The sequence below is a fragment of the Helianthus annuus genome, chromosome 15, assembly GCF_002127325.2.
Source record: "Helianthus annuus cultivar XRQ/B chromosome 15, HanXRQr2.0-SUNRISE, whole genome shotgun sequence".
NCBI lineage: Eukaryota > Viridiplantae > Streptophyta > Magnoliopsida > Asterales > Asteraceae > Helianthus > Helianthus annuus.
In genome coordinates, this window is record NC_035447.2 from 170,138,197 (window position 1) to 170,166,085 (window position 27,889).

A 27,889-nucleotide genomic window follows, 5' to 3' on the forward strand; every position below is an offset into this window, starting at 1 on the left:
TCTAGTTAAACAAAAATTGATCAACATTTTGACAATTACTTCTTATATTACAATTTCTTATTTTAGTTACCGAATGGCATCTATTTACTTATACTTAGTGAATGTGTTTGTATTTGATTGTATGTTTATGGTTACTATAGGTGTGGTTTATATAGACGACATCCTAACGCTATACTAACACACTATTACATCTGGTCTAATAAATTTAATTTTAGAGAGAATACGTGGCTAAAAATTTCAACCACCTAAACCGAACTATAAACACGCATGTCTTTGTAAGGACACGTTTCTTCACGAATGGTCGAAACCATCAAACAAAATTAACAATTCTTTTTTCATTCTGAATGGCTGATTTCATCAATACTACATACTTAAGAGCCTTAAGTTTAAGATGTTATTTTACCCGAAATTGATATACAAAACATGCTTCTTGCATTAAAGATAAAATAATGCTACAGTGACTTGTATTGTTCGATTAAACGAGATGCATGGAGACGCGAAGTTGGGGTAGTAGTACATCCTAGACTTTGTAGATAAGCAATCTGTAAAGCAATAGTTCAAAAAGATAAGTATCATTAGCAATGATGTATTCTAAACTATCTTAATTGCAAAAATATAAATAAGAAAAAAAAATAAAAACAATGTATTTAGCAAGAAACTGCAAACTCGCCTGCTTAGACGTAGCTTCAGATGAACCCATTGCAGTCTCGATCCTTAACTTTTGGAAATGTTCCTGTAAGAAAAAGAACTTAGTGTGATTGTCGATCCTAAATGAATAAGACCGAAAAGCCAACCCGATATATTTTCCCATTTGACCCGTTAAAGATAAAAACCAATCCGTATACTCATTGTGAGTAAATGGGTCAGAATGGTCCCTTCTGATTCTAAGATTGACTATATTATAGTATGTAGGATTGTCGATTAGTAGTTAGACCATCCGTAGTGGGGCGTTATTTTAAAAAAAAAATTGAAAAAAAAAACGCCCGGAAACGCCCCCCCCACCACCATTACATGGGGCGTTATTTTAAAAAAAATCAAAAATTGTAGTTAGGCGTTTTAATAATAACGCTGAAATGAAAAGGGTTTGACCAATGGGAGTGTTTGCTTTTTCTTTTGCATGTGTCCAAGGGTTTGACCAGCCAATCACCAAGTGTTTGCTTTTTCTTTTTTTTTTGTTTAATAATTGGAAGGGGCATTAATAGGCATTATTCCCACTACGCCACTTTTGCAATAACGCCCCATGCTGACTGGGATGACACGTGTCGGATAATGCCCCATGGTGGGGGCATTATTTTTCTTAAACTACTACGGGTGGTCTTAGTAGGCATGAGACAAACCTGTTTTTCCCTTGTAATATAAGCACGCTTTTCTGCAGGTATTTGTAGCCATTGTAGAACCTGATGGTTGAGAAAAGAAAAATCATTTTAATTATAACTTTAATAAATGTATATAGTAACTGATTTTGATCAAACCTACATTTTCAGCATACTGAAATGCTTCATTGGTCTTCAAGCATGACTTCAGGGACCGAAGAACGTCCTGGTGTGTATAAATTGACATGATAGTTGCGATGCAAGGTTAGCTAAAAATAATACAGAATTATTTGGACGCAATAGACATGTTTTACTATTAAAATTTGGTTCCAAACATTTCAAAAAAAAATCTCACGTCAAGTTCACGTGTTTTAAACAAGAGTAAAATGCCATTTTCGTCCCTGAGGTTTGGCCAGTTTTGCGACTTTCGTCCAAAGGTTTATTTTTCCGCATCTGGATCCAAAAGGTTTAAAATTTTGTCATTTTCATCCAGCTCGTTAACTCCATCCATTTTTCTTTGTTAAGTCAGGGTTATTTCCGTCTTCTTTGTTAACTTAAAGGCAATTCAGTCTTTTTCAACTTATATAAAAAGACCGAATTGCCCTTTAAGTTAACAAAAAAATATACAAATACCCCGACTTAACGGAGAAAAATGGATGGAGTTAACGAGCCGAATGAAAATGGCAAAATTTCAAACATTTTGGATCTACATGCGGAAAAATAAACCTTCGGACGAAAGTCGTAAAACTAGCCAAACTTCAGGGACGAAAATGGCATTTTACTCTTTAAACAATTTTTGGTTTTGTTTCAAGTAATTTTTGCTCCACTAAGATTCAAGAAGAAGTGTGTCACCTTTTGTGCAGTTTTCTTCACTCTAAGCCTTTCATCAATTACAAAGGCAACCTATGAACGGCCAAAAACAAGAATCAAACTCAAGCCGTGACACAAGAAAATATAAGCATGAAGTTACCTAATTATTCTTATGTTTAAGTGGTAGAAGTGGCAATTTTGACCCATATACTTACGAATGGATCAATTCGGATTATGGTTTATCTTTAAAGAGGTAAAGTAATTATATACACTATAAATATGCTATTTTGTCACATCAACCAACTTTGGCCCCTCAACTTTGCAATTAACCAACTTTAGCCCCTCAACTTTAATAATGACATGTTTAGCCCCTCAACTTTGATAATGACATGTTTAGCCCCTTAACTAAAACAACTTTAGCCCCTCAACCTTAATAAGAAACAACTTTAGCCCCTAACCTTTAATACTGACATGTTTAGTCCCTTAACTAAAACAACTTTAGCCCTTCAACTTTAATAATAAACAACTTTAGCCCCTCAACTTTAATAATGACATGTTTAGCCCCTTAATTAAAACATCAAACCATAGTTGTTAAAAGCCATCGCCTCTTGCGCCTAGGCCCAATTTCCTAGCGAGGTGAGGCGAGGCAATTGCGCCTTAAGTCAAGGCAATTGCGCTTTAATTCTCCAAGTGATGGTTCATGCGCAGGTTCCGGCGAGATTCCTAGATTCTTGAGAGTTTTCGGCCAAATTCTCTAAATTCTTGCAAGATTCTAGCTAGATTTCTACTTTTATCTAATAAAACTACTTTTCTACACTAATAAACTAGCATTTTATAACTTTTGGTACTAAATAGACGATATTAAATATTATATAATAGCTTTAGTTTATTTTATTTGAAGAATAGTATTAATTTTCTATTATATAAAAATATTTTATTTTTTTTTTTGTTGTACGCTTTTTTTTCTCAGGCCCGCACTTTTTTTGCGCCTTGCGCCCAGGCCCCAGGCGAGGCCTATGCGCCTTGAGTATCATGTCAACTTTTAGCACTCGCGAAATTCTTATTTTTATCTACGTTTCAAACCCGCTGCGGAGAGCGGGTGGTAACCCCCACTAGTTTTTTAAAAAGGTGTACTTTTTATTCATAAACCCAACTAAATCATTATATTTGGAAATAAGTTCATCAATAAAATCATTTAACTTTTATAATCACATTTTAACACCAATACAAAAAAAATTACTTGTTTTGACCTGAACCCCTTTTAATCCGTTACCTTGTCAAGCAACCGCTTTGGTTCCTTGAATGCTGCCTTCTTGGCCCATTGATGAAATAAATGGGAAACGGTTGCTCGTTCTTCGCTGCTGAATCTGTTTAATCATATATATATATACAATACAAGCCATGTTGGTTAGTAATTAGTTCAACTTCAACAATAGAATAACGATATTTGCAGTTAAAGAACGTATTCAAATTCTATGACAAACCTTTTCAAGAAATCATTGCCATTGCATGGCAAGATTGTTTCATTTGATTCTTTAGAATCTTCATCAAACAAATTATTGACGGTTTCGGTCTCACTGCTCCCCGTTTTTACTGTCGCGTGTTCTGTGTCTTGCGGATCATTAGTAAGACAAGATTGTTTATTTGGAAGTTTCTGATGCTCTGCTTGCATGTATACTGAACTTGTCACGTCCTAAAAACAAAGCTCAATAATGTAGAAATCGAAACTGACATTCGCTATGATGTAAAACTGTAAAATATGATGTTCTTAAAGACGGTACTTGATAACAGCTTTGGAACTTGAAAGACACGCACCTGAATATCGAGAAGATGCTTTGGAATTTCTTTTAAGAAACGTGAAGGTTGAAGTACCTGAAAGAGAGAAATGGTATTTAATTAGAGAAAACAATTCTGACCCGTTAACTAACGAACATGTCAACTCGGGTCATGTAGATATCTAACACGTCAAATGGGTAGATAAATAGGGTAGCTTACTTACTAACAAATGAAGAGGCTATTTTCATCTATAACTAGTCAAAAGTATGAATAAAAAAGTCAGCTTGAAAATAAACGGGCCAAATGGGTTGAAAGTCATTAAAGCATATTATTCGAAATAGTGGATTAGATGATACAACATTTTTATCATATTTCGACGGTTTTTATTTACGAAAACTTCAAATTATTGAAATAAAAGTGTATACGGTCACTTGTTTTGAGTAGGGGTGCAAACGAGCCGAGCAGCTCAAGATTGGCTCGAGAAAAAGCTAGAAACGAGCCAAGCCTTATCGAGCTCGAGCCGAGCTTGAGCCTAAAATAAAGCCCGTTTATTTATCAAGCTCGAGCTTGACATGTGCAGCTCGCCAGGCTCGTCGAGCCTTAGTGTAATATTAGTTTTTATTAATATTAATAACATTTACCCTGTCTTTAAAGGTGTCTTGTAAACAAGCCAAGCCGAGCTTATTTAAACATGTGTACGAGCCGAGCCCGAACCTAAAAATAACCTTCTTTAGTAAACGAGCCCGAGTTCGAGCTTCACTTATTGAGCATGTGAGCCTAAACGAGTCTATTATTAATATTATTTTTTTAATATATAAGTTAATAGATAATAAACGAGTTGAGCTCGAGCTTTGAAAACAAAGCTCGAACCAAGCCGAGCTTGAGCTCGAGCTCTCATAGTCATAAGTTAATCGAGCTCGAGCTTGGTCGAGCTCGGGCTCGGCTCATTTGCAACCTGCATAAAGCGCCCTAATTCATCTTATTCAAAACAACTGATTGAATGATGCAACATTTTAATCATATTTTGACAGTTTTTTATTTACGAAAACTTAAAAATATTGACAAGAGAAAAGAATGCTTCACCTGCCAATTTGAATCCATGGTGACATATAGAACAAAAAGTTTCTTTCTCGCACGAGTTATTGCCACATAGAGTAACCGACGTTCCTCCTATCATTGTTCAACGAAACGAAGCATCATCGATTTTTCAATTATAAATCTTTCACATGATATGCAAAGTTTACATCAATTCAAATTCAAGAGCATGCTTACCTCAAGGGAGGCACAGGTTTCTTTGGCGATGCCGTTATATTCATGCAAAAGGGGAATTTCAGATTCATTTGCCTGAAAGATTGATCATAAGTAGTTTTCTTAAGTAAATAAATTTTAGTCGAGGTTTTCGGCCCATGTGCTTATGAATGGGTCGATTCGGGTTATCACTATGCAGTTAATATTGGTGATATATCACCAATATCTTATCTGTCCCCATGTAAAATATCGGTATCAAATATTGGTACATATATTATCGGCAATATTGTTTTAGGTCTTGATTAGTTCCTCCTTGCTAGAATTGTAAGTGTTTTGCAAGTTGCAAAAGGTTGATAGCGATATATAAATTATGCATGATATTAAAATGGCAAATTGGAAACGGTGCTTCAATTCGGATGTTTAAATTTCAATTAACAAAAATCAAGCCATTTCGAGCACCATTTCGAGGTAAGTTTTACATCAATCGACTCGTATCCTCGTTCTGATCAAAAGCCCTAAAACATTGGTTTGTAATTCAGAAAAAAACTTAACTCCGTTAAGCTATTTTAACGGCGGACTATTTTACAAAAAAAAATTGACCAGTTCGGATTATTATCGGCTAATAACTGACTTGGGATTATTAACGGCCAAAGTTAAAAAGGTGGGATTATTTATTTCCAATTTGCCTATTAAAATTACCAATATCCCACCGTGATAACCTATATTTCAAATATCGGTCATTAATCGATATCTGACTTTTTACCACATTAACTGCATAGGGTTATTATTATCTCTAATGAGTAAAAAACGTCAAAGGTAAGATATTATATCAAATACCTTAACTATGAAGACAGTGTCCCACTCCAGCCCCTTTGACTATGGGAATAACAAAGTAACATATTAAATTAAATGAATTTCGTTAATTATAAATGCAAGAATGTACAGCAAATCAGGATCATGAAACTATGATCCATGATTAATTTAGACAATAAATAATTAGATCATTGGAGGGGAAGAAAGTGTACCTGATGAATGGTAGTAAGAGTAACAGCATGATTATTATCGTTTCGCCTCGCACGAAAGTTCTCTGTTTCCCTTTCAGATATAAAATCTATGAATTCTTTAAGTACATTTACACAACCTTTTTCTTCTGTAGCATTATCATTCACATCAGTATCGAAGTTGTAAGATTTTAGGAACTCAGACACATCATCCAACAGATATTGAAGAACCTGCACAAGCAATAAAAAGTTATTTATCTATAGCTAACTTTTATCATAATCCTTAAAATAAGTTACCGATCTGAGATCATGCTCTTCGTTTAGCAACTTCCCTCCGTCGACATCAAGGACAGCTCGTTGCTCAAGGAGGTACTTCTGTAACAAAGAGATAAAAAGATTGAAATGTTACTATATACATATAGATACAGGGAAGGGTTAAAATGAGAACTAGCTTGAGTTGTGAGAACTTGACAACTTTTTGATCATATGGTTTTTAAAAAAAAAAATGGCGAAAATGTTTTAATGTAACTTTTCCAAAATTAAAATATATATATCCTATACGACTTCATACGCCGTGTAAAAGAAATTTACACCGCTGTAACGTTCTGAAGCTGATGACGTCAGCAGCCATTTACACAAGTGTAAATCAAACTTACATGTCGAATAAATGTCGACTCATCAATTTTTTCGATTTTTTTCACAAATGTCTTAGTTAGATGTTAATCTACATTTGTGCAAAAAGTGGTTGAAAAACTCACACGGGTTGTAGGAAATCTGGCGGTTCTCACAACTCGGAGGAGTTCTCATATGAAATGAATCCTAAAAATATATAACCAATAAACATTCGTCTTCTTGCACAGCTAGTTTAAACGGAAAGCCTGACATACCTGAGGTATCATGTTTGCCACTGATCTGATGACAGCTGAAATAGATTGTTCCTGTCATCATAATGCTTATTCCGTTAATACGTTGATTACCCCTTGATTTTTTTAGATTTTCATGACGTTTATTTGTTTACCAGAAAACAATCATCAAATAATGCTAATCCTGAAACACTCGTAAACTATGCTGTTAATATCGGTTATCGCTCCCCATGTAAAATATTGGTGTCAAATATTAGTACCTATATTATCATTCGGCGATATTAACCGATATTTCCGATAGTTGACCGATATTAGCGTTTTAAGTCTTAATTATTAATTGTTAGTGTTTTAAGTCTTAATTAGCTCCTACTTGCTACAATTGTTAGTGTTTTGCAAGTTGCAAAAGGTTAATTTGTTAATGGTAGGAGAGTATACTGAATTGTTAGTGTTAAATTGCTATATATATATAGAGAGAGAGAGAGAGGCTGGTTAACGTACAATGTTTCTTATCGTGCGGTGCGTACGCGACTATCACAGCCGCACATAAGTTCCGAATTACTTGAGTTCCGAATTACCCAAAGTCCCGGAGTATTAAGTATTCCGGATTTCACCGTATAGTTCCAAATTCCACACGTTATATACATAATCACGCATGTTATTGCATAATTTCACATAAGTTCCGAATTGCTTGAGTTCGGAAATACTCAAGTTCCGGAGTATTCAAGCATTCCGGATTTCGCCATATAGTTCCGAAATCCGCACGCTATATACATAATCACGCACGTTATTTGCATAATTACGCACGTTACAATACATAATCACGCACGTTATTGCATAATTTCACAGAGGTTCCGATTTACTTGAGTTCCGACTTACCTAATTTCCGGAGTATTCAAGTGTTTCGGATTTACACACGTTATATACATAATCAAGCACGTTCTGAGAGGGACACGCGGCACAATCTCTTGTTTGCGTACGCATCGCACGATAAGCTCTATTGTATTTACACTTTCTCTCTATATATATAAATCATAGTTGTTAATAGCGAATAGCGACGAATAACGACAAGGGACCTATATGCTACATAGCGAATAGCGACCGCTATTTTATATATTATATAGCTATACACTAGAAAAAGAATTTTGAAAATTTTTATATGTATATTATATCAAAATACCTTGGTATATATGCTATTTTACATGTACATTTAACAGAAACCTATAAATCCAGCTATTTTATAGCTATATCTAATTGCTATTTACATCAAAAAAAAACTGTCGCTATTCACGCTATTGGTCGCTATGACCCAAATAGCGACACTTGGTCGCTTCGTTACATAGCGCGCTATAGCGGTCGCTATAGCGGTCGCTATAGCCATGGCCGGCCCTGGGGGTGGGCGGGGAGGACCACCAGCCAGGGCCCGATATTTCGAGGGGCACGTTTTTTATGAAAAAAAAAAAAAAACCCGATTTGTATATGTAAAATATTTTTTTAATAGGGTACACCAAAACAAACACCAACATAGGCTCCCTTACAAAACTATTCTTATGGTTTAGATTAGTTATTAACCCCTTTGGCATTAGGTTTAGACCTTTAGGGAGCCCAATACCCAATTTCGTTAAGGCCTATGGCACATTTTTTCGAGCTTGAACAGGGTACACGAATTCTCAGGGCCGGCCCTGGCTATAGCCGCTATTGACAACTATGATATAAATTCTGCATGATATTAAAATTACCGATATCCCACAGCGATAACCTATATCTCAAATATCGGTCCTTGACACCGATATCCGATATTTTACCGCATTAACTACTTAGCTCGTAAACCTGAATTCTCTATATATGAGAGAGGTTTCACAAATTACAATCATGATCATTAATAACAAACTGAATTATAAATGTCATTTTGGAACAGAGTGCATACAGTTATACAAAGTATATAGTTGTACTTACCCTGTGGACAAGTTTTGAAATCATTTCCAAAGTATTCAACACCTTACGGCCTTGGGTGAGTTGACTCCTACAATAAAAGATGGAATATAATAATTACAATGTCAAAATAATTTCACTAAATAAAGGGATCATTAATTCATTGTAGCTTTGCTGCTAAAAATCACATAAAAAGTATGTGACATTGCAGTGGCGCTCAAGGTAATAAAACTTCAAGACACGTAATTTTTTCTATGTAAACAATAGATGATATTAAAATAACTTGAAAGATCCTAAAAAAATTAATTCTACAAGTATATATTTGTAGGGTAAAGTTCTTGTACAAATAATCTTAACATACTAAACATACAAATTGAAGGAAAACTCAAAAAGACAAGGTGGCATTTTTGTAATTATCAATAACTATCAAAGTTACTCTACAAATATACCTAAAAAAAACCTAACCCCCCCCCCCCCCCAAAAAAAAAACCTAAAAAAACCTAACCCCCGCCCCCCCCCCAAAAAAGAAGGCAAATTGGATTTAAATAATCCCAACTCACTGTTATTGGCCAATAATAATCTCAACTCATTTAATCACCAATAATAATCCGAACTATTCACTTTTGTTTGTAAAATACTCCCAGTTAAAAAAAAACACTAACTAGGTTAAAAAATTGCTGATGTGGCATGCCACGTCACCTGCCACAGCAGTTCCACGTCATCAAAAATGCCACGTAGACAGCCACGTCAGCTGCCACGTTAGCAAAAATACCACATCAACTGCCACGTCAGCAAATTTGCTGATGTGGCATGCCACGTCACCTGCCACATCAGCAATTTTTTAACCTAGTTAGTGTGTTTTTAACTGGGAGTATTTTACAAACAAAAGTGAATAGTTCGAATTATTATTGGTGATTAAATGAGTTGGGATTATTATTGGCCAATAACAGTGAGTTGGGATTATTTAAATCCAATTTGCCAAAAAAAAAAAACCTAAACCCCCCCACCCTCCCCCCCCCCCAAAAAAAAAAACCTAACACCCCCCCCCCAACCCAAGCTAAAATGCTAAAAACTAAACCCCCAACAAACCTAAAAAAATAAAAAAAAAAAAACACAAATTATTTTATTTTATTTTTTTAACATTTTTATTAAAAAATCGCTACTTTTAGTAGCGGCAAAAAAAAATTGCTAACGAAATGTAGCGATTTTTTAATAAAAAATGTTAAAAAAAAAAATGTGTTTTTAGGTATTTTTGGTTGAGTTCACATTTGTATAGTAACTTTGATAGTTGGTGGTAATTACAAAAATGCCACCTTGTCTTTTTGAGTTTTCCTTCAATTTGTATGTTTAGTATGTTAAGATTATTTGTATTTGATCTTTTGCCCATATTTGTAATGCATCAAACCTTTTTAAGGTACCAGAGATCTTTGCACTGAAGATATCAGAAGCAGCAAATATGAAGCTGCATTTTCTTACGCTTGAAACTTTATTAATATGGTCAATTATCTGCAAAGAGGAAAAGTAAGACATGCATTTCGTGTTAAACTTATAGCAGATTTGCAAGTAATGAATTATGAAAATTAAAAAACGTTAAATAAATCGCTATAAAACTTATACCCTTTTCTTTTCGTCTTTCTCTAGATTTAGCAGGGCCTTGAATACTCGCCGAAATGACCCATCATCACACACCACCAATGTTGTTTTAAGCATAGATATAATAGCCCTTACCACCTTTTTTCTGTAAAACGCGACCCCGTGAACGTTAAACGGGATTTTTCTTTCACGGAAAGCTGTTTGGAACATTTTCCCTGACACCTATTAAGTATAATGCAAAACGGAGAACTGCTTGACAGATTTTCATTAATAATATCGAGAAAATATCAGATGGTTTCATTTTCACCTGTCGTCGGTAAAGAACAGCAATCTCTCCAAAAGTGCCTTTAACAGATGAACCCGACGAAGTGAGTTCTACTATCTTGTCAACAACAAACGAACATTGCGCATCCTCATTACAACATTCTTTAACAATAATCTGAGTAGATAAATCAAACATATGAAAATCACATATTCTATAAATAAAAAATATTGAAGAAAAAAAGGAAGTTACCTTAGAACCAGAAGAATTATCAGTAACAACCTTGTTTAACTGACTTCGTTTCGAATTATTTTGTATAAGAAATGAAGCAGCATCAACAATACAGCGGGTTGAACGATAATTCTTATTTAGTCTGACCTGAAACAAAATCATGTAAAGAATAAGAGGTTTTGCTTATTATAATATTCAATCTTGTGACATCATATCTATGCAGTTAAAGCGGTAAAAAATCTGATATCGGTCAAGGACCGATACTTGAGATATCGGTTATCACGGTGGGATATCGGTAATATAAATATCATGCTGAATTTAATTATACAGCAATTTAACACTAAGTCACTAACAATTCAGTATACTCTCCTATCATTAACAAGTTAACCTTTCGTAACATGCAATACACTAGCAATTGTAGCAAGTAGGAACTGATTAAGACTTAAAACACTAATAGCAGCAAGAAGAAGAAAGACGAATGGTAGAACTAAGAAGAATGATATTGATATCGGGAAAATCGGTGATATATTGGTCAATATTGCCGATAATATCATTACCGATATTTGACACCAATATTTTACATGGGTACCGATAACCGATATATCACCGATATCAACTATATAGCATCATATAGTTACAATTACACAAAATGTATTGAGGATTATGTGAGTGTTAAGTCAGACCTCCTTATGAGGTTGAAAATCTCTGCGGAATGACTTGAATCCACTTACATCAGCCCCATTGAAACTGAAGATCGACTGCATTATGATTTGTAGAAATAAAAGATCAAATTCATATAAGTAAATAAATAAAGGTGGGAATTCCAAATATATACCTGATCCTCGTCTCCAACGATTGTTATGCGTTTATGTGATGCGAGAACTCGTAATAAATCATATTGCATAGTACTTGTGTCCTGAAACTCGTCTATTACAATTGCTTGCCATGACTCCTGACACTCCTTGAAAACTTCAAGTGACATACATGATACAACCAAAAGACGTCAAAATCAGAAGAAATAAATGAATAAAATACACAGATGCCTAACCTTCTGGAAAACCGGTAAGCAGCTTGACAGAGCAGCTAATTAAGTCATGATAATCGAGAGCATTACATGAGTTTAATATGTCCTCATATTTCCTAAGAATTGCAGCCTGATTCCAGATATAAAACCAGACTTGTAGTTCAGAATCTATATAATATGTCATATGTTATCTAAAGAAATTAGGCCTGTAAACAAACCGAATGTTCATGAACTGTTAGTGAACTTGTTCGGCAGGAAGTTCGTTTATGTTCTTTTATTTAATTTAATAGACGAACGAACACAAACACACGTTTTGTCCGTTCATCTATGTTCATGAACGTCCGTTTATGTTCATTTATTTACATTTGTTTATGTCTGTTCATTTATGTTTGTTCATTTATGTCCGTTTCTATTTGAATATATCACTATTATATTCATATGAATATTAAACATAAAGGAACATTCTAAGTTTCTAACTACTTATATACATATAACTAATTGGTAATTGGTCTTTCTAGTAATAAAAATGGGTTTTGCAATGAAACTTATCATAACTAATCACTAACTTATATAAAAAACTACTTTATGTTTGTTTATGTTTAGTCACTTATGTTCATTTGTGCTCATCTACATTTGTTCCATTATGTTCATTTGTGTTGTTTATTGATTGTTAAATTATGTTCGTTTAAGTTTGTTTGTTTATTTATGTATGTTTACGTTCGTGAGCTATTCGCTTAGGTTTTAAACGAACACGAACATGACCATTTTCTTAATAAATAAACACGAACAAAAAAAAGAGCGTTCGATTATATGTTCGTGTTAACCACTGGGTGTCAGCCCAGTGGCCACCGACACCCATCTTAAACCTGCAAGGGGGAGGTCGCAAGTTCGATTCTTACCCTGAGCAGACTGGGGAATTCACCGCCAGGGAGCTTGGTCGGGTAGCAAACTGGGGAGGGGGATCCCTCCCGTGGTCAGGGGTACCGTGCATTTACCCTTTTTTATTATTATATGTTCGTGTTTGATTAAAGTTAAATGAACGAACACGAACATGCCTCTGTTTGTGTTCGTTCGGTTCATTTACAGGCCTAACATTATCTAAAAAAATCTTACTCCTGCAGCATTTCCCTGCCTCTGGCAATCCTCAGAAGTTTTCCCGGAAGCTTTAGCCTGAATATACAGTGGAAAGGGATGTAAAGCTAATAGATGAATAGCGCATTAGAATGAACATAATTAAAGGTTAGATGATAAATTACTTGTGACACAAATTTCAACCACTTCTTTGACTTCTCTCTAAAGTCTTCGACGCAGTTCTTAGTGACATTAGACTCGTTACAAAGTTTGTCACCCTCTGTGAGACGCACGGCTTCGATAACAGCCTTTCTTTGTTGTCCCTGACCGTATAGCAAAAACTCTGGGGTACGACCGAGCCTACAATGAGAAAAACATGTTATAATACTAAAAACTAGTGAGATAAAGTAAACATATAGATATAGATGACAATTATATTATTGAGAACTGGCATGAGGCTTAACAGCAAAAGCCATTCAAAACACAGTATATGTTTTCAAAAGAATACATATACAGGAATCATCTCCTATGAGAACTCATCCGAGTTGTGAGAACCGCGAGAACTCCTACTTCCCGTGTGAGTTTTTCAAACAAATTTTGCACACACATAGATTAACACCTAACTAAGACATATGTGAAAAAGAAAAGTTGGAAAAAAATTGTCGAGCCGACATTCATTCAACATACAAGTTTGATTTACACCGGTGTAAATGGCTGCTGATGTCATCAGCCCGAGAACGTTACGGTGCTGTAAAAATTTTTACACCGACGTAAGAAGTCGCATATGATTTCTTTTATTTTGGATATGTTTAATGAAAAAAAATCAAAAGACCTTTGGATCAAAAAGTTCTCAAGTTCGCACAACTCCAACTAGTTCTCATTTTAACCCTTCCATATATATATACACACACACACAATAAATTAACAGTTGACGTACTTTTCAGCATGTAAACGACATAGTTGTAATGAGAATGAGTGGAAGGTGCTGATCATGAGTTCCTTTGCTGCTGTCTTCCCGGCAACTGATCCGATTCGGTCCCGCATTTCTGAAGCAGCGGCTGTGGTGAATGTCATAGCCAATATGTTGGATGCTTCAATGCCCTAAATTTATAAGCAAATGGGCCGAAATTACTACATATTAGCCACGGTGTAATAGTAACTATAAAGTAATACCTTGTGAAGAAGCATTAAAACACGCCCAACCATGGTGGATGTCTGTAACAAAAAAAAAGAAAAAAAAAAGAAAATCAAGAAATATTTAATTACACAAGGTTTAAGAAAGACGAAGAAATGTATCAACGATTAAAGAACAGAATCACAACCTTGCCACTTCCGGGTCCAGCAACAATCATCAAAGGAACCGAAATATCACTGCATGCTGCTTCACGTTGTCTATCGTTTAATGACTGCATATATTTCGCATACTCGTCAGGCATGCCTTCGGTTACTCTACTGCAACTACTTCCATCCAAAACCGTATCACTTTCTACGTTCTCTAAAACAACAGGGCCCACATCGGTTCTAACTTCACAGCTGTCCGTATTAGCCTGCACGCTCTTCAACTGAACGTCACCACTAGACTCCTCAGCCACTACCTTGGGCTTTACCCCAGACTCGCATATTGCGTCAATTTCAGCTAAAATGGCATCATCAAAGTCTTCATAAAAAATGGTGGGAAATATTGTAGAGGGCTCGCTTACACTAGAACACGACTCTTGTTTCGATGGAGTCGTAAATGAGGTTAACCCAATATCATTTTCCATTAACTCGATATCTTTAGATTCCTGCTTTTCAGCCGCCATGCTGTCGTCAGAACTTACGTCACAACCAAAAGGCTTGGTAGGAGTTTTAAACGAATCCAAGCTTAGTTTATCCTCGTTCAGGATACAGGAATCATCGCTCAAGTCAAATCTACTTACGGAAACTCCATTCGTACATGAACTTCCGCTATAACTTACTCGTCTCACAGGCGTTTGAAACGAGCTATGACCTTTTCCATTCTCATCTTGCAACAAGAGTGTGTTTCCAAACAAACCACCGTCACCATTTCCTACAGACGGTAACTTAAAATGCGACTTTTCAACAGACTCACTATCGTTTAACTTAAAGTACTTAACCGCATTGGGAGTGTTCACCGAAATGTCCGAAAGAGGCACTCTATTAACAACCGTTGAAACTTCACCCCCAACTCTACGTAAAACAAACCGAAACACAAATTAAAACAAAAACTATAGATAAATTTCAAATATAACAAAACAATTTACATAACAATTCACCAAATTAGGGCATCAATTTCATTTCAATGTTACATTAAAACCTAAAGAAAGTGAATAAGAATGTTATACTTGTGAGGAACGGAACCGGAGGTGGTGAAGGTGTTTCGATGGCGCTTTCGATCACGTAAAGCTTTCGCAGCTCGGAAATTTCTGGAAATTCGAGCGCGTTGTTCATCTGAGAGTTGTACGACGGCGTTTTCGTGGTTCATTGTGTTGAGAGTACCGATTGGAGCAAAGTATGGGTGAATTTATGTAGTGATTAGAGGAAGATTGATCGAAAATATGGATCGAATCATCAAACCCTAGGGGGAATTGATGGGTAGTTAAAGGGCGTAAATGGAGGTTTTGGTGTTTGTGTGTTTCCCTCCTGTGCTGTTGCGTTTAAAAATGTTCCTTTTTGTTGTGGGTTGTGGGTTACGGGTCGGGTTTTGTATGGCCCAGGCCCGTATATGTTGTATAGAGAATACTATAGAAACCAAATCAATGTTCTCAAGAACGCACTTTTTTGTTGTGGGTTGTGGGTCGGGTTTTGTATGGCCCGGGTCGCAAATTGATGTAAAATTTACCTCGATGTACTGGCTCAAATGGCGAAAACAAAGCCGTTTAGAACACCGTTTCGAGATAAGTTTTACATAAATCGACCCGTATCCTCATTCTGATCAAAATATCTGAAACATCGGTTTGTAATTCGGAAAAAAACTTAACTCCGTTAAGCTGTTTTTAACGGCGAACTATTATCGGCCAAAAGTGGACCAGTTCAGATTATTATCGCAAATAACTGAGTTGGGATTATTATCAGAAAATTAAGAAAGTTGTGATTATTTACATCCAATTTGCCTTTTTATTATACATATAAACCTTGATGCTACTAATTAAATAGGACGAAATACTTCTCTTATTGTATGTCACACGTGAATGACATGAGTATCATATATGGTTGCTTTTGTTGTCCTAATTGGTTATTCTTGAAAATACCAATATACTTGTGGAGCCAATGTAAAGATGAGGGGCTAATTCGCACATACTTGAATCCTAGGAGCATCTATGAGTAAAAACATACCAACTTCCAACAAACCCATCCCACTTGACTAGGGGTGCTAAACGGATCGTGTTTGCAAGTTGGCGGATTCAACCTAATCCGAACCCAAAAATCTACATTAACCCGAACCCGAAAATCGTATCGTACATATTAACCCGAACACGACCCAAAACTTTATGGGTTGACCCGAACACGACCCGTTCAACCCGAATTTTTTTTTCTTTTCGAAATTAATATATTAAAATTAAAATTTACTTAAAAAACTAAAATAATTATATTTGAATTATAAAATCTTAAGGTTCTCGAGATTCTCAATCGAATCCGTTTAAGTTAACGGATCGGGTTGATGGGTTGACCCGTTTAACACATTTATATTATATTATATTTTTTTTTACAATATGTTTTATGTAATAAATTAAATGAATACATATTTATGCCATAATTACAACTTAAAAAGAGAAATTAACTTGTTTCTTTCAGTTTGACACAGGTACCAAGGGAGGAAAATACAGAAGCTGATGCATTGGCCAATCTAGGATCATCTTTGAAGATCCCAGAGGATATAAGTAAGCCCTTTAACGTTTGGTTTGTATTTATAGTTGTCTATATGTCATTTCACCGGCAGAACATATGTAAGAGACATACAAAATCAAACTGATGAGGAATATTAAAAGTTAATCATTCATAGTACGATATGCAGTTGTACATAGTTATCAATAAACCCGTGATTATTATAAGTGCTTACATAATAGTTATGGGTGATAGACTTTTAGTTATAGGATGTGACCCTACCCGTTTAGACTAAACCTAGCCCCTTTCATGTTAGGTTCGTGTCGTTTTTCCGGGTCGTGTCAGAAATTCATACCCCTGCCCTTGAGCATTGAGCTCGTGCATGTAACCTTAGTTGCATTTTTTGTAATGTCTACTTGTCATATAATATACTCTACAACTAACGCACAAAAAGGCAAACACCATGCATAGTCTTTTCGAATGTTTTACAGTCTCGGTACTATGTTAATGTATTGTGGGTTGTATAAGACTGATGGGTATGGGGTGTGGGATGGGGCTTGGAAGGGGGTTTAACGCCGGCTACATCACCCCGGGTCGGCGTTAGATTTGGTGTGGCTATTCTGCCTGGTGTGGAGCGGGGAGGTTGGGTGACGTGGCGGGCTCTGGATGGTTAAAGAAATTGGACCGTTGGCGTGGCCAGGCCAAGCAGTCATTTTTTAAATTTTTGAACGGTTTAGGGTAGCCACTATGCCGAACCAAGTTTTTAAAAAAAAGAAATACATTTTATACCTATAAATACCCAACCCCAAACCATATTCTCCCAATCTTCTTCACCCACACCCACACCAAAAAAAAAGAAAAAAAAAAACGAAGGTAAACATGGTGCATTGGACTGAAGAGGAAGAAATTGCACTTGCTATATCGATTATCGATGCCCAACGTACTCTACAACGCGTATTGGGGTCGAGCGCTTCAATAATACCAACAGCACGTCGGTAACACGCGTCACACCTTAAATGCGTGTCAACACAAATGGCGTGAGCTCAAACCGAAGTTGGATCGCTTTAAAACTTGCTTTGACCGTGTCCCTGCGAGTGACTTGACCAACGACAATCAACTCGAAATCGCGAAGATCGAGTACAGGCACGATGGGAATACGGAGTTTTAGTGGGTTGCCCACTTTAATATTTATTGTACCCTATTAATTCACTAAAAACAACTACATTTTCTCTCTCTTTTCAATTAAATAATATTTTTTATACTTTTATCATTAACTTTCTTTCTACTCCACTCACAACCACATTCAAAATATATTAAAAAATTCAAAATATATTAAAAAATTATAGAGGGTGAACAATGTCCCTTCAAATTTACAGATAAACAGTAATATTTTTTCTCTCCTCTACTCCCAACCACCTACAATCACTTTTCATAATATAAAAAGTTCCAATTCAGAGGACGGATCGTCAATGCTCTAAAAACCAACTCACATTGGTGTTCGATTATATATACATATATATATATATATATATATATATATATATATATATATATATATATATATATATATATATATATATATATATATATATACAGAGAGAGAGAGCAAGAATAAATCGAAAACCCACTCTAGTTGAAAAATCTTAGAAATTCACTATCTACCATTGATTTAATAGATGAACGCCTGAGATCATATTAAAGTTGTTAAACTTTTTCCCACTTTTCTCGTAAATCTCATGAGCATCATTCTTAATATCTCTTTGGGACGTTCCACTTTCTTGCTTGGCGATATGCTTCCCTATACACAACAACCCAATTCCCGACGTTTTCGTTGAGTCGATTATAACGACCTTTCATTTGATCAAGAGTCTTCTCACCAAGCTTTTCCAGATTTTCGGCCTGAGCTACATCATATATTTTCTTTATTTCTTTCCACAATGACATTTCTTCATATTTTTTTCCGCAAATGCTATATCCACTAGCCATACACCACCGTGACGACATTAAAGCAATGTCTTCAACAGCATCCCATTTAATGGTTTGTGGTTGTTTTCAGTACTTGGTGACGTTTGAAGATTTCGAGTGAATGGAAGTTGGCTTGAATTTTAAAAAAGCGCAGGATTTTCATAATATTGATTATTCTGATAACTTTCAGAATCGACAAGGTTCATACACAAATTTGAAAATGGATCCATGATGTTACAAAATATAAAAAACAAAAGAGAGATGTATAGAATCAAATTTGGATGTGAAAGTTTATCAATATTCATATACTACTATATATAGAGAAAAATCATGAATTTAATTTTTTTTTTTACATTTTTCTAGAGTAAATGTAAGATATTTTAGATAATCAAATTTGAAAAAAAAAAAAAAAAAAAAAAAAAAAAAAAAAAAAAAAAAACTAACTATTAGTAGATTGACATATGACATGGATAAAAGGAGATAAGATAACATATTAAAAAAATTATAAATAATAAAAAACATAAAAAATTATAAAGAAAAAAAAGTTAGTGAAAGTGTAAAATACAATATTGCTTAACATACGAGCGTATGTTGTGACATTACGCATGTTGTAAAATTCAAAACCCTAATCGCGCATGTTGAAAAACCATAATCACGCATGTTATACTTATGTAACGAGGCATGTTATAATTATGTAACAAAGCATGTTATGGTTTTCAACATGTGTGATTATGTTTTTTCAACATACGTTAATATGGTTTTTCAACGTGCGTGATTAGGTTTTGAGTTTTACAACGTGCGTAATTTCACAGCGTACACTCGTATGTTAAGTCGAGTCGGGGGTCTCACTGGAAGCAGACTCTCTATTCCTATGTGGTAGAGGTAAGGCTGTCTACATCTTACCCTCCTCAGACCCTACCTTAGCTTTGCTATTGGTGGGATATACTGAATGATGATGATGATGACACTCGTACATTAAGGAATTAAGGAATATTGTACATTAACCGACATCTAGAAGTTAAATTATAAATTATAGACGACAAGGGGATTAAAGAAATTAGCTGTTCAAAAAAAAAGGAATGAACATGGATTTCTAAACCAAACTTTCTAAAATGGGTATACAGTATTCCCAATGGGCATCAAACCCAGATACAACATTAGTTCCTAGTTAGACCACACATGGACTAAACCGAGCCTATTACCGGTATAAATCTCGTTACGCTCTTCATCATAGAAAAGTGCAGTGATATCCTCCAAGGCTTCTGTAACAGAGCTCGTGATCCTCCTGCCCTGGGCCCGTTGCTTCGAGTTGCACTGGCATCCTTTCCCCGTAGATTTGATTATGTCACTACAGAGGCATTCATCCATTGTTACACCACTCACCGCCTTCACTTTAGCAAGACATTTTCCAGTTAGAATATTGCTGATATTGATGGAACCTGCTGCTGCATAGATCATCGGAATGTAGTGAGAAAGAAACAAAATCCTAAATTTTGGTAATGTTTTATGAAGGGCTGCAAACGAACCGCACAAACACGAACGAGACCTTGTTCGTGTTCGTTTGTTAAAGAATATATGTGTTCACGAACGGTTCAAGAACACCTACCGAACGAGATTTTATGTCCGTGTTCGTTTGTTAAGGAAATATACTTGTTCGTGTCCGTTTGTGTTTGTTTGTTAATGTTTGACAACAAACGAAAACGAACGTTGATGAATACAAACGGAAATAAACAAACACAAACACGCGTTCATGAATAGATCGTATAAAACACTTATTAAATATTTTAGAGTGAATTGCAAGTTTTGTCCTTTATCTTTAGGCCATTTTGCAAGTTTTGTCCTTTATGTTTAAATTTGACGAGTTTTGTCCTTTATGTTTAAAAATCAAGCACGTTTTACCCTTTGGGCCTTAAAAATCAAGCACGTTTTGTCCTTTATGTTTAAAAATCAAGCACGTTTTGTCCTTTATGTTTAAAAAATCAAGCACGTTTTGTCCTTAAAAATCAAGCACGTTTTGCCCCAAAGGGTAAAACGTGCTTGATTTTCAAACATAAAGGACAAAACTCGTCAAATTTAAACATAAAGGACAAAACTTGCAAAATGGCCTAAAGATAAAGGACAAAACTTGCAATTCACTCTTTATTTTATTTGTCGGGATCTTGTAATATTTAATTTAAATAATATATAAAAACAAAACACTAATAAACTATCGAACACAAACGAACACGTTACCGAACGTTCACGAACATAAATGAACGAACGCGACCTTTGTTCATGTTTGTTCATTTAACTAAACGAATGAAATTTCTTGTTCGTGTTCGTTTGTTTAATAAACGAACACAAACGAACTTCCCACCGAACGGTTCACGAACTGTTCGCCGAACGTTTGGTTCGTTTACAGCCCTAGTTTTATCTTAAACCAGCGAAATCAAAGAGCTTAGCTAAATGGGGAACGTGTCAAAATGGTTCGAAGTTTATGCATACAACCTCCTCCTAAATCACTGTATTGAAAGATTTATAGTATTACTGTAATCATACTATTTTTGTAATAGCAAGTACACGATATTTAGTTGTTATATATCTTTTAGAATGGGCAAAAAAAACACTGTCCGGGTTAACCTCGTCTTACACAGACCAAAAAAATGTCAACCTTCAAGCTGGACCCATTTTGACCCGTTACCCAAACTTCCCACAGACACACCAAATCTTTTTATTTTGGAGAATTGGTCTGTAATAATCCCACCTAGACCTTATTGGCCATTAATAATTCCACCTCAGAATATTCCCCCCACCAGTCCCACCTTTCACCTATTTTTCCTACAATGGTCCCCCGTTAAAAAAAACTTAACGGAGTAAAGATTTTTTTCAAATTACAAACAGATTTTTTTGGGATTTTGATATGAACGACGATACGAGTCCATTGATGTAAAACTTGCCTCGAAACGGTACTCCAAACGATGAAAACGGCGCTTCAATTCAGGTGTTTAAATTTCCAATTAACCAAAATCAAGTCACTTGGAGCACCATTTCGAAGTAAGTTTTATATCAATGGACTCGTGTCATCGTTCTGATCAAAAGCCCTAAACAATCTGTTTGTAATTTGGAAAAAAGCTTAACTCCGTTAAGTTCTTTAACGGGGGACCATTGTAGGAAAAATAGGTGAAAGGTGGGAATATTGGGGGGTGGGGGGGGGTGTATTCTGAGATGGGATTATTAATGGCCAATAAGGTTTAGGTGGGATTACTACAGGCCAATTCCCCTTTTATTTTCTTAATATTGCTGGTATTATTATTATAACAAATGTTTTAACTAGGGCTGCAAACGAACTGAACGTTAAGTGAAGAGTTCATGAACCGTTCGGCGGGAAGTTCGTTTGTAATCATTCGTTTAATAGATGAACGAACACGAACAAGAAATTCCGTTCGTTCAGTTAAAGAAACGAACATGAACAAAGGCTGGGTTCGTTCGTTTATGTCTGTCAACGTTCGGTAACGTGTTAGTTTATGTTTGTGATTGATAGTTCATCATTGTTTTTAATTTTTATATTTTATTTAAATACCTCAAAATTATGACAAATAAAATATTAATAAGTATCATCATATTGTATATTCTGTTCATGAACGCTTGTTTGTGTTTGTTTGTGTTCATGAACATTAGTTTGTGTTCGTTTGCATTCGTTACCTAAAATTAACAAACGAACACGAACACGGACACGTTCATTTCCTTAACGAACGAACACGGATAATAAATCTCGCTCGGTAAGTGTTCATTTCGTGAACACATATTTCCTTAGCAAATGAAACGAAAACTTGCAGCCCTAGTTTTAATTATCTGAGGTTCACATATAACGTATATGGTTTGCATGATGTTGTATCAGAATATATGTCCGTCACAACATTGTCGAAGATACGATTTAAAATTAAATTAAATTAAAATATTAATAATTAGTAACTTACCGTTTCCTTCTGTGACAGAATCATCTGGATCAGCTTTGCAATACGATATTATAAGATCTTGATCACTTGTGATGTATATGTTGTTAGTGTTGCAGTCTGGATGCCACAACAAATGATCTTCAAACGAAGTCACAAGCTCCCCACGAAAGTTCCAGACAGCCACCGTTCTGTTTCTAAATGTCAAGAACAATTGGTTCTCATACAGAAAGATGAAAGCCAACGGTGTCATAAATTCTGTCCTGCTAACTTCTGTTAGCTCAGAATTACGTACCTACATAAAAGCTCGTCCTTAGATCTCAAATATCGGACGCTTAAGATTACAAAAATGGGTTGGTCAAAATGAGTGAACAAGATGGGTTGACCCGGATAAGTTCAGAAAAGTGTTTTTATATTGATCTGATTATTATTTGAATAAGATGACTTAGGAAGTTTTACGCGTAAAAATACACTTTGGGAGACTTTCGGCCTAATAAACCTACAGATTTAACCCGTTTCCTTTTATGCCTTTTTTATATTTTACATTTTTACCCATTATATATACTGGGGTAAATTACTTTTTGAGTCCCTGTGTTTTAGTGGTTTTAACTAGTTGAGTCCAAAAGCAAAAAGTTTAACGACCTGAGTCCCTATAAGCATTTTCATTAATCATTTGAATCCTTTTGAGTCCAAATTTTAACCTTTTGAGAGTCCAATTTTTTGGACTCAAATCGTTATAAAATGAACAAAATTGGACTCAAAACGTTATAAAATAAATGGCTAGGGACTCGGGGCATTAAACTTTTTGATTTTGGACTCAAGTGGTTAAAACCACTAAAACACAGGGACTCAAAAAGTAATTTACTCTATATACTATAAATATGCTATTTTGTCACATCAACCAACTTTGGCCCTACAACTTTGGCTTTAACCAACTTTAGCCCCTCAACTTTAATAATGACATGTTTAGCCACTCAACTTTAATAATGACATATTTAGCCCCTTAACTAAAACAACTTAAGCCCCTCAACTTTAATAATGACATGTTTAGCCCCTTAACTAAAACACCTCAACTTTAATAATAAACAACTTTAGCCCCTCAACTTAAATAATGATATGTTTAGCCCCTTAACTATAACATCAAACAACTTTAACTCTCGTGATTTGCTTATTTTTATCTACGTTTCGAACCCGCTGCGGAGCGCGGGTGGTAGCCCACTAGTTAGATATAAAACATAATCTGAAGCAGCTCATTCGTAAGTATATTGGTTGAAATCGCAACCTCTATTTGACATAGTGTTAGATATATTAATAAAGCGAGGAAATAAGAAGGATCCTTACATCAAGAATCTGAAGATTCTCATTCTCTTGCTTGACAAGAAGTTTTTCATTGAACTGTTCAATGAAATCCACTTTCTTGTTTCGGTGAAGAAGATGGTTGAAAGTTTTCAAAACGGTTCCATCTTCAATGGATAGAATCTTGAGAGGTACATGACCACTCGCTTTATTGAATATTAACAGCATGATTCCAGGGCTGTAAAAATAACGAGAAATTGTAACGGAGATATCAACATTTTCATCTATTTTTCACATCGAGATATTTACCTTATTTTGATCTCTTGAACATTTTTATCTGATATAGAGTATAGCATCATGTAATTTTTCAAATCGAACACCTTGTAGATGCTGACATAAATTAACAAGAGCAAAGATACAAGTTTCAATCAGTCCCACAAAATGACAAGATCGTGAAAAGAAATAACAGCCATACAGGCTATGCAGTCAATATCGGTGATATGTCGGTTATCGGTCCCCATGTAATATATCGGTGTCAAATAGCGGTATCGATATTAAAGGTGATATTGACCGATTCCCGATATCAGTACCTTTCCTCTTAGTTCTACCATTCGTCTTTCTTCTTATCTTGGTTTTAAAAAGCGCGCCCTAGGCGCGCCTAGGCGCAACAAGGCGCAGGGCTTGGGGCTTTTTTGCTTCTCGGCTTGTGTAATTACAGGAAGCGACCAAAAAGCGCATTTTTTGATGTTTTTTTGTGGGCTTTTTGGCCTGAGGCGCGCGCCTCATGTACCTTAGGCGTTTTACTGCATAAAAATGTTGTACCTTGGGTTTTTTGACTTGTACATGTAATTAAAATGGTATAAAAGTCTTACTTATAGCTATATTTTGGTTAAAGGAAGCTAAAAACCTATGGGATATGTATGGGATATATAAAAAAAATTATATAAACATCTTGCGCCTCGGGTACGAAAAGCCCACCGCTTTTGCGCTTTGCGCTTCGCGCCTCAATTTTAGACCTCGTCGCTTTTGTGCGCCTCTCGCTTTTTAAAACCAAGCTTCTTATTGCTGCTATTCGTGTTTTAAGTCTTAATTGTTAATTGTTGGTGTTTTTAAGTCTTAATCAGTTCCTACTTGCTACATTTGTTAGCGTTTTGCAAGTTACAAAAGGTTAATTTGTTAATGGTAGGAGAGTATGTATACTGAATAGTTAGTGTTAAATTGCCATATATATAAATTCTACATGATATTAAAATTACCGATATCCCACCGCGATAACCTATATCTCAAACATCGGTCCTTGACCGATATCCAATATTTTACAGCATTAACCGCTTAGCATACAGGTTAAGAAATTACCTATCTTGTGCTGAGAACGTAAGTACTTTGCCATTAACATCATCAAACTCCACAAAACCAGGCCATTTCAAAGACTCCGACTCGAAAAGAGGAAAACCTGCATCGGGCTTACCTCTCCGAATGTATCTAACAAAATTATAGGCATGATAAGCTAAGTAATGAGTCTTGTAGAGTCGATAGAATATCATGTACATATGAATAGAAAGTTTGCACATACTCGATCCCTGTTGTTCTACATTTCAAGGAACTAAAACTGTCCGATGCATAGACTGAAACCGTAATGAGTGAATCGTTGTTTTTATTGTAAAACAAGCTTCTTATAACTTCATCAGGACTCACGTTCAGAAAGCATATCCTCTGGTTAGTCTCTGCATTAACAAGTATCAGCATTACCATCTACTTTATTTCAATAAATACTTTTTTTTTCTTTTTTACCGAATTATACCTCGACTGAATGCTGCACAGATTCCAGATTGTGCAAGAGCAAAGACTATATCACACGCAGCAACAATCTCAACGATTTTCGACCTCTTCTTAAGAAACGGCAATACGTTAGAACAGTGTCCCTTTGGATCATGGGTATCATACTCCTCCTGATCACAACATATGAAAAATTATAAAGAGAGCATTTACCGTCAACAAAAATTTAACATTAAACCAACTCAAAAGTAAGAATATTAGGCATACATATAACTAGGGGTGCTAAACGGGTCGGCTTGGCGGGTTCAACCAGACCCGAACCCAAAAATTTTAGACAAACCCGAACACGACCCGAACCCGAAAAGCATTCATACATATAAACCCGAACACGACCCGAATATTCACGGGTTGACCCAAACACGACCCGTTCAACCCGAATTTTATTTAATTTTTTTATTTTTTCCGCAAATTATTATGTGAAAATTACAAATTTCCTACAAAACAACACAAATGTATATAATACAATTACATTTAAATTATAATGAATGATGTCAATTTCTATTTTTAAGTTATAATTATGCCGTAAAGAACACACCAAATTTATGATATGATATAAATGGGTCAACCCGCCAACCCGGCCGAGTTGAGTTGACCCGAACCCTAGCCGTTTAGCTAAATGGGTTCGCGGGTTCAACCTGAAACCGACCGGAACCCATTTAGACTAACACACACCCACAAATTCCGTGTTAGATTCGTGTCGTGTTTTCGGGTCCCGTTTGAAATTCACACCTCTACATATAACCATATACAGATCCCCTTGCATAAACAAGAACTCATTGAAAAGTGATTCTTGTGTTATGTATCAAATAATACCATAATTCTAAATAAATAAAACCTATCTTTAACTATATTTTTTAATAGTCTATTATTATTAACTAATTAAACTATAAATTCCATACACAAACCAACAATCAAATAACATTTAAAAAAAACTGTACAAACAATAACCTGTAATCGGATATTTCTGAATCTCTCCTGAGCATCACACACACCAAAAGAACGACGTCGTTTCGAACAAATCTCCCTCCTCTGAAGCTTCTTAACACTATTCAAAAACCCATCACCGCCACCACGCCGGCGCTTCTTCGCCACCACTCTCCGCCCACTGCACGGCCGTGGACTCGCCGTTATCCTCCGTCCGTCCATCATTTCCCCCTTTCTCTACCGCACAACACACCTCAAAACCCTAAAACTTCAATTTAAACATTCAATACTTCAAATTTCACCAATTTGGACGGAAAAAACCGTAAATTGCAGGATTCTGGAACGAATTGTTAGGGTTTTTGGCTTGGTGGTGGTCCTGAGCAATTATTTGTACAAATTACAAGCAATTGGTACCGAATTGTGAAGAAATTTGTTGAGTAATATGTACCCTAGAAGAGACGAAGTGCCGCTTGAGTGAGTGAGCGTGAATGTAAGAAAAATTAAGTGGGATTTTATAAAGTGTTTGGCGTCCGGCTTATTTTCAAATTTTGAATTGAGTTGACTGAAAAATGTCATTTCAGAAAAGAAAAAAAAAAAAAAAAAAAATTGTGTCAGTTTCGTTCTCGACATTTTTGAAATGTGTCACTTTAGTCAAAAAAAAAGATAACGTCTTACGTCAGTTTCGTCCTCAACGTTTTTAACGGGCTTTATTAGGGTTGTAAACGAACCGAACGAACACGAACAAAGTCATGTTCGTGTTCGTTCGTGAAGGAAATTAACATGTTCGTGAACTGTTCACGAAGGCATACCAAACATAAGCTTATGTTCGTGTTAGTTCGTTAAGGAAATTCAATTGTTCACGAACAGTTCGTGAACACGGGTCTCGAACACAAACAAACACAAGCAAATAAAATCGAATATAAACGAACATTTAAGTTGAAAATAATAAATAAAAACATTGTTATCCTTAAACATTGAGAAAAATGCTCG

General features: G+C 35.5%; 2 protein-coding genes across 3 annotated transcripts; both read right to left on the reverse strand.

Annotated features, from left to right (window-relative positions):
* Positions 1 to 253: 253 nt before the first annotated feature.
* Positions 254 to 15,781, reverse strand: LOC110912764 (ATP-dependent DNA helicase SRS2-like protein At4g25120). The gene is made up of 28 exons (XM_022157567.1): positions 15,467 to 15,781; positions 14,444 to 15,311; positions 14,295 to 14,336; positions 14,059 to 14,222; positions 13,307 to 13,481; positions 13,164 to 13,220; positions 12,075 to 12,180; positions 11,862 to 11,995; positions 11,710 to 11,784; positions 11,048 to 11,173; positions 10,841 to 10,972; positions 10,558 to 10,755; positions 10,346 to 10,446; positions 8,965 to 9,031; positions 7,036 to 7,086; positions 6,446 to 6,523; positions 6,173 to 6,379; positions 5,985 to 6,023; positions 5,172 to 5,243; positions 4,983 to 5,069; positions 3,939 to 3,995; positions 3,608 to 3,816; positions 3,397 to 3,490; positions 2,166 to 2,216; positions 1,477 to 1,539; positions 1,338 to 1,397; positions 671 to 733; positions 254 to 542 (listed from the first exon to the last, which is right to left on the reverse strand). The coding sequence occupies exons 1-28, from the start codon at positions 15,604 to 15,606 to the stop codon at positions 453 to 455; spliced, it is 3,606 nt and encodes a 1,201-aa protein (XP_022013259.1). The 5' UTR covers positions 15,607 to 15,781; the 3' UTR covers positions 254 to 452.
* Positions 15,782 to 19,907: 4,126 nt separating this feature from the next.
* Positions 19,908 to 27,406, reverse strand: LOC110914405. 2 transcript variants are annotated; one of them, XM_035983655.1, is made up of 8 exons: positions 26,924 to 27,406; positions 25,941 to 26,088; positions 25,713 to 25,863; positions 25,496 to 25,621; positions 24,449 to 24,529; positions 24,185 to 24,377; positions 22,868 to 23,138; positions 19,908 to 20,353 (listed from the first exon to the last, which is right to left on the reverse strand). In XM_035983655.1, the coding sequence occupies exons 1-8, from the start codon at positions 27,122 to 27,124 to the stop codon at positions 20,076 to 20,078; spliced, it is 1,449 nt and encodes a 482-aa protein (XP_035839548.1). In that variant the 5' UTR covers positions 27,125 to 27,406; the 3' UTR covers positions 19,908 to 20,075. The 2 variants fall into 2 exon arrangements, with proteins under 2 accessions (XP_035839548.1, XP_035839547.1); XM_035983654.1 differs by having other exon boundaries at positions 19,908 to 20,356.
* Between the last annotated feature and the right edge of the window lie 483 nt (positions 27,407 to 27,889).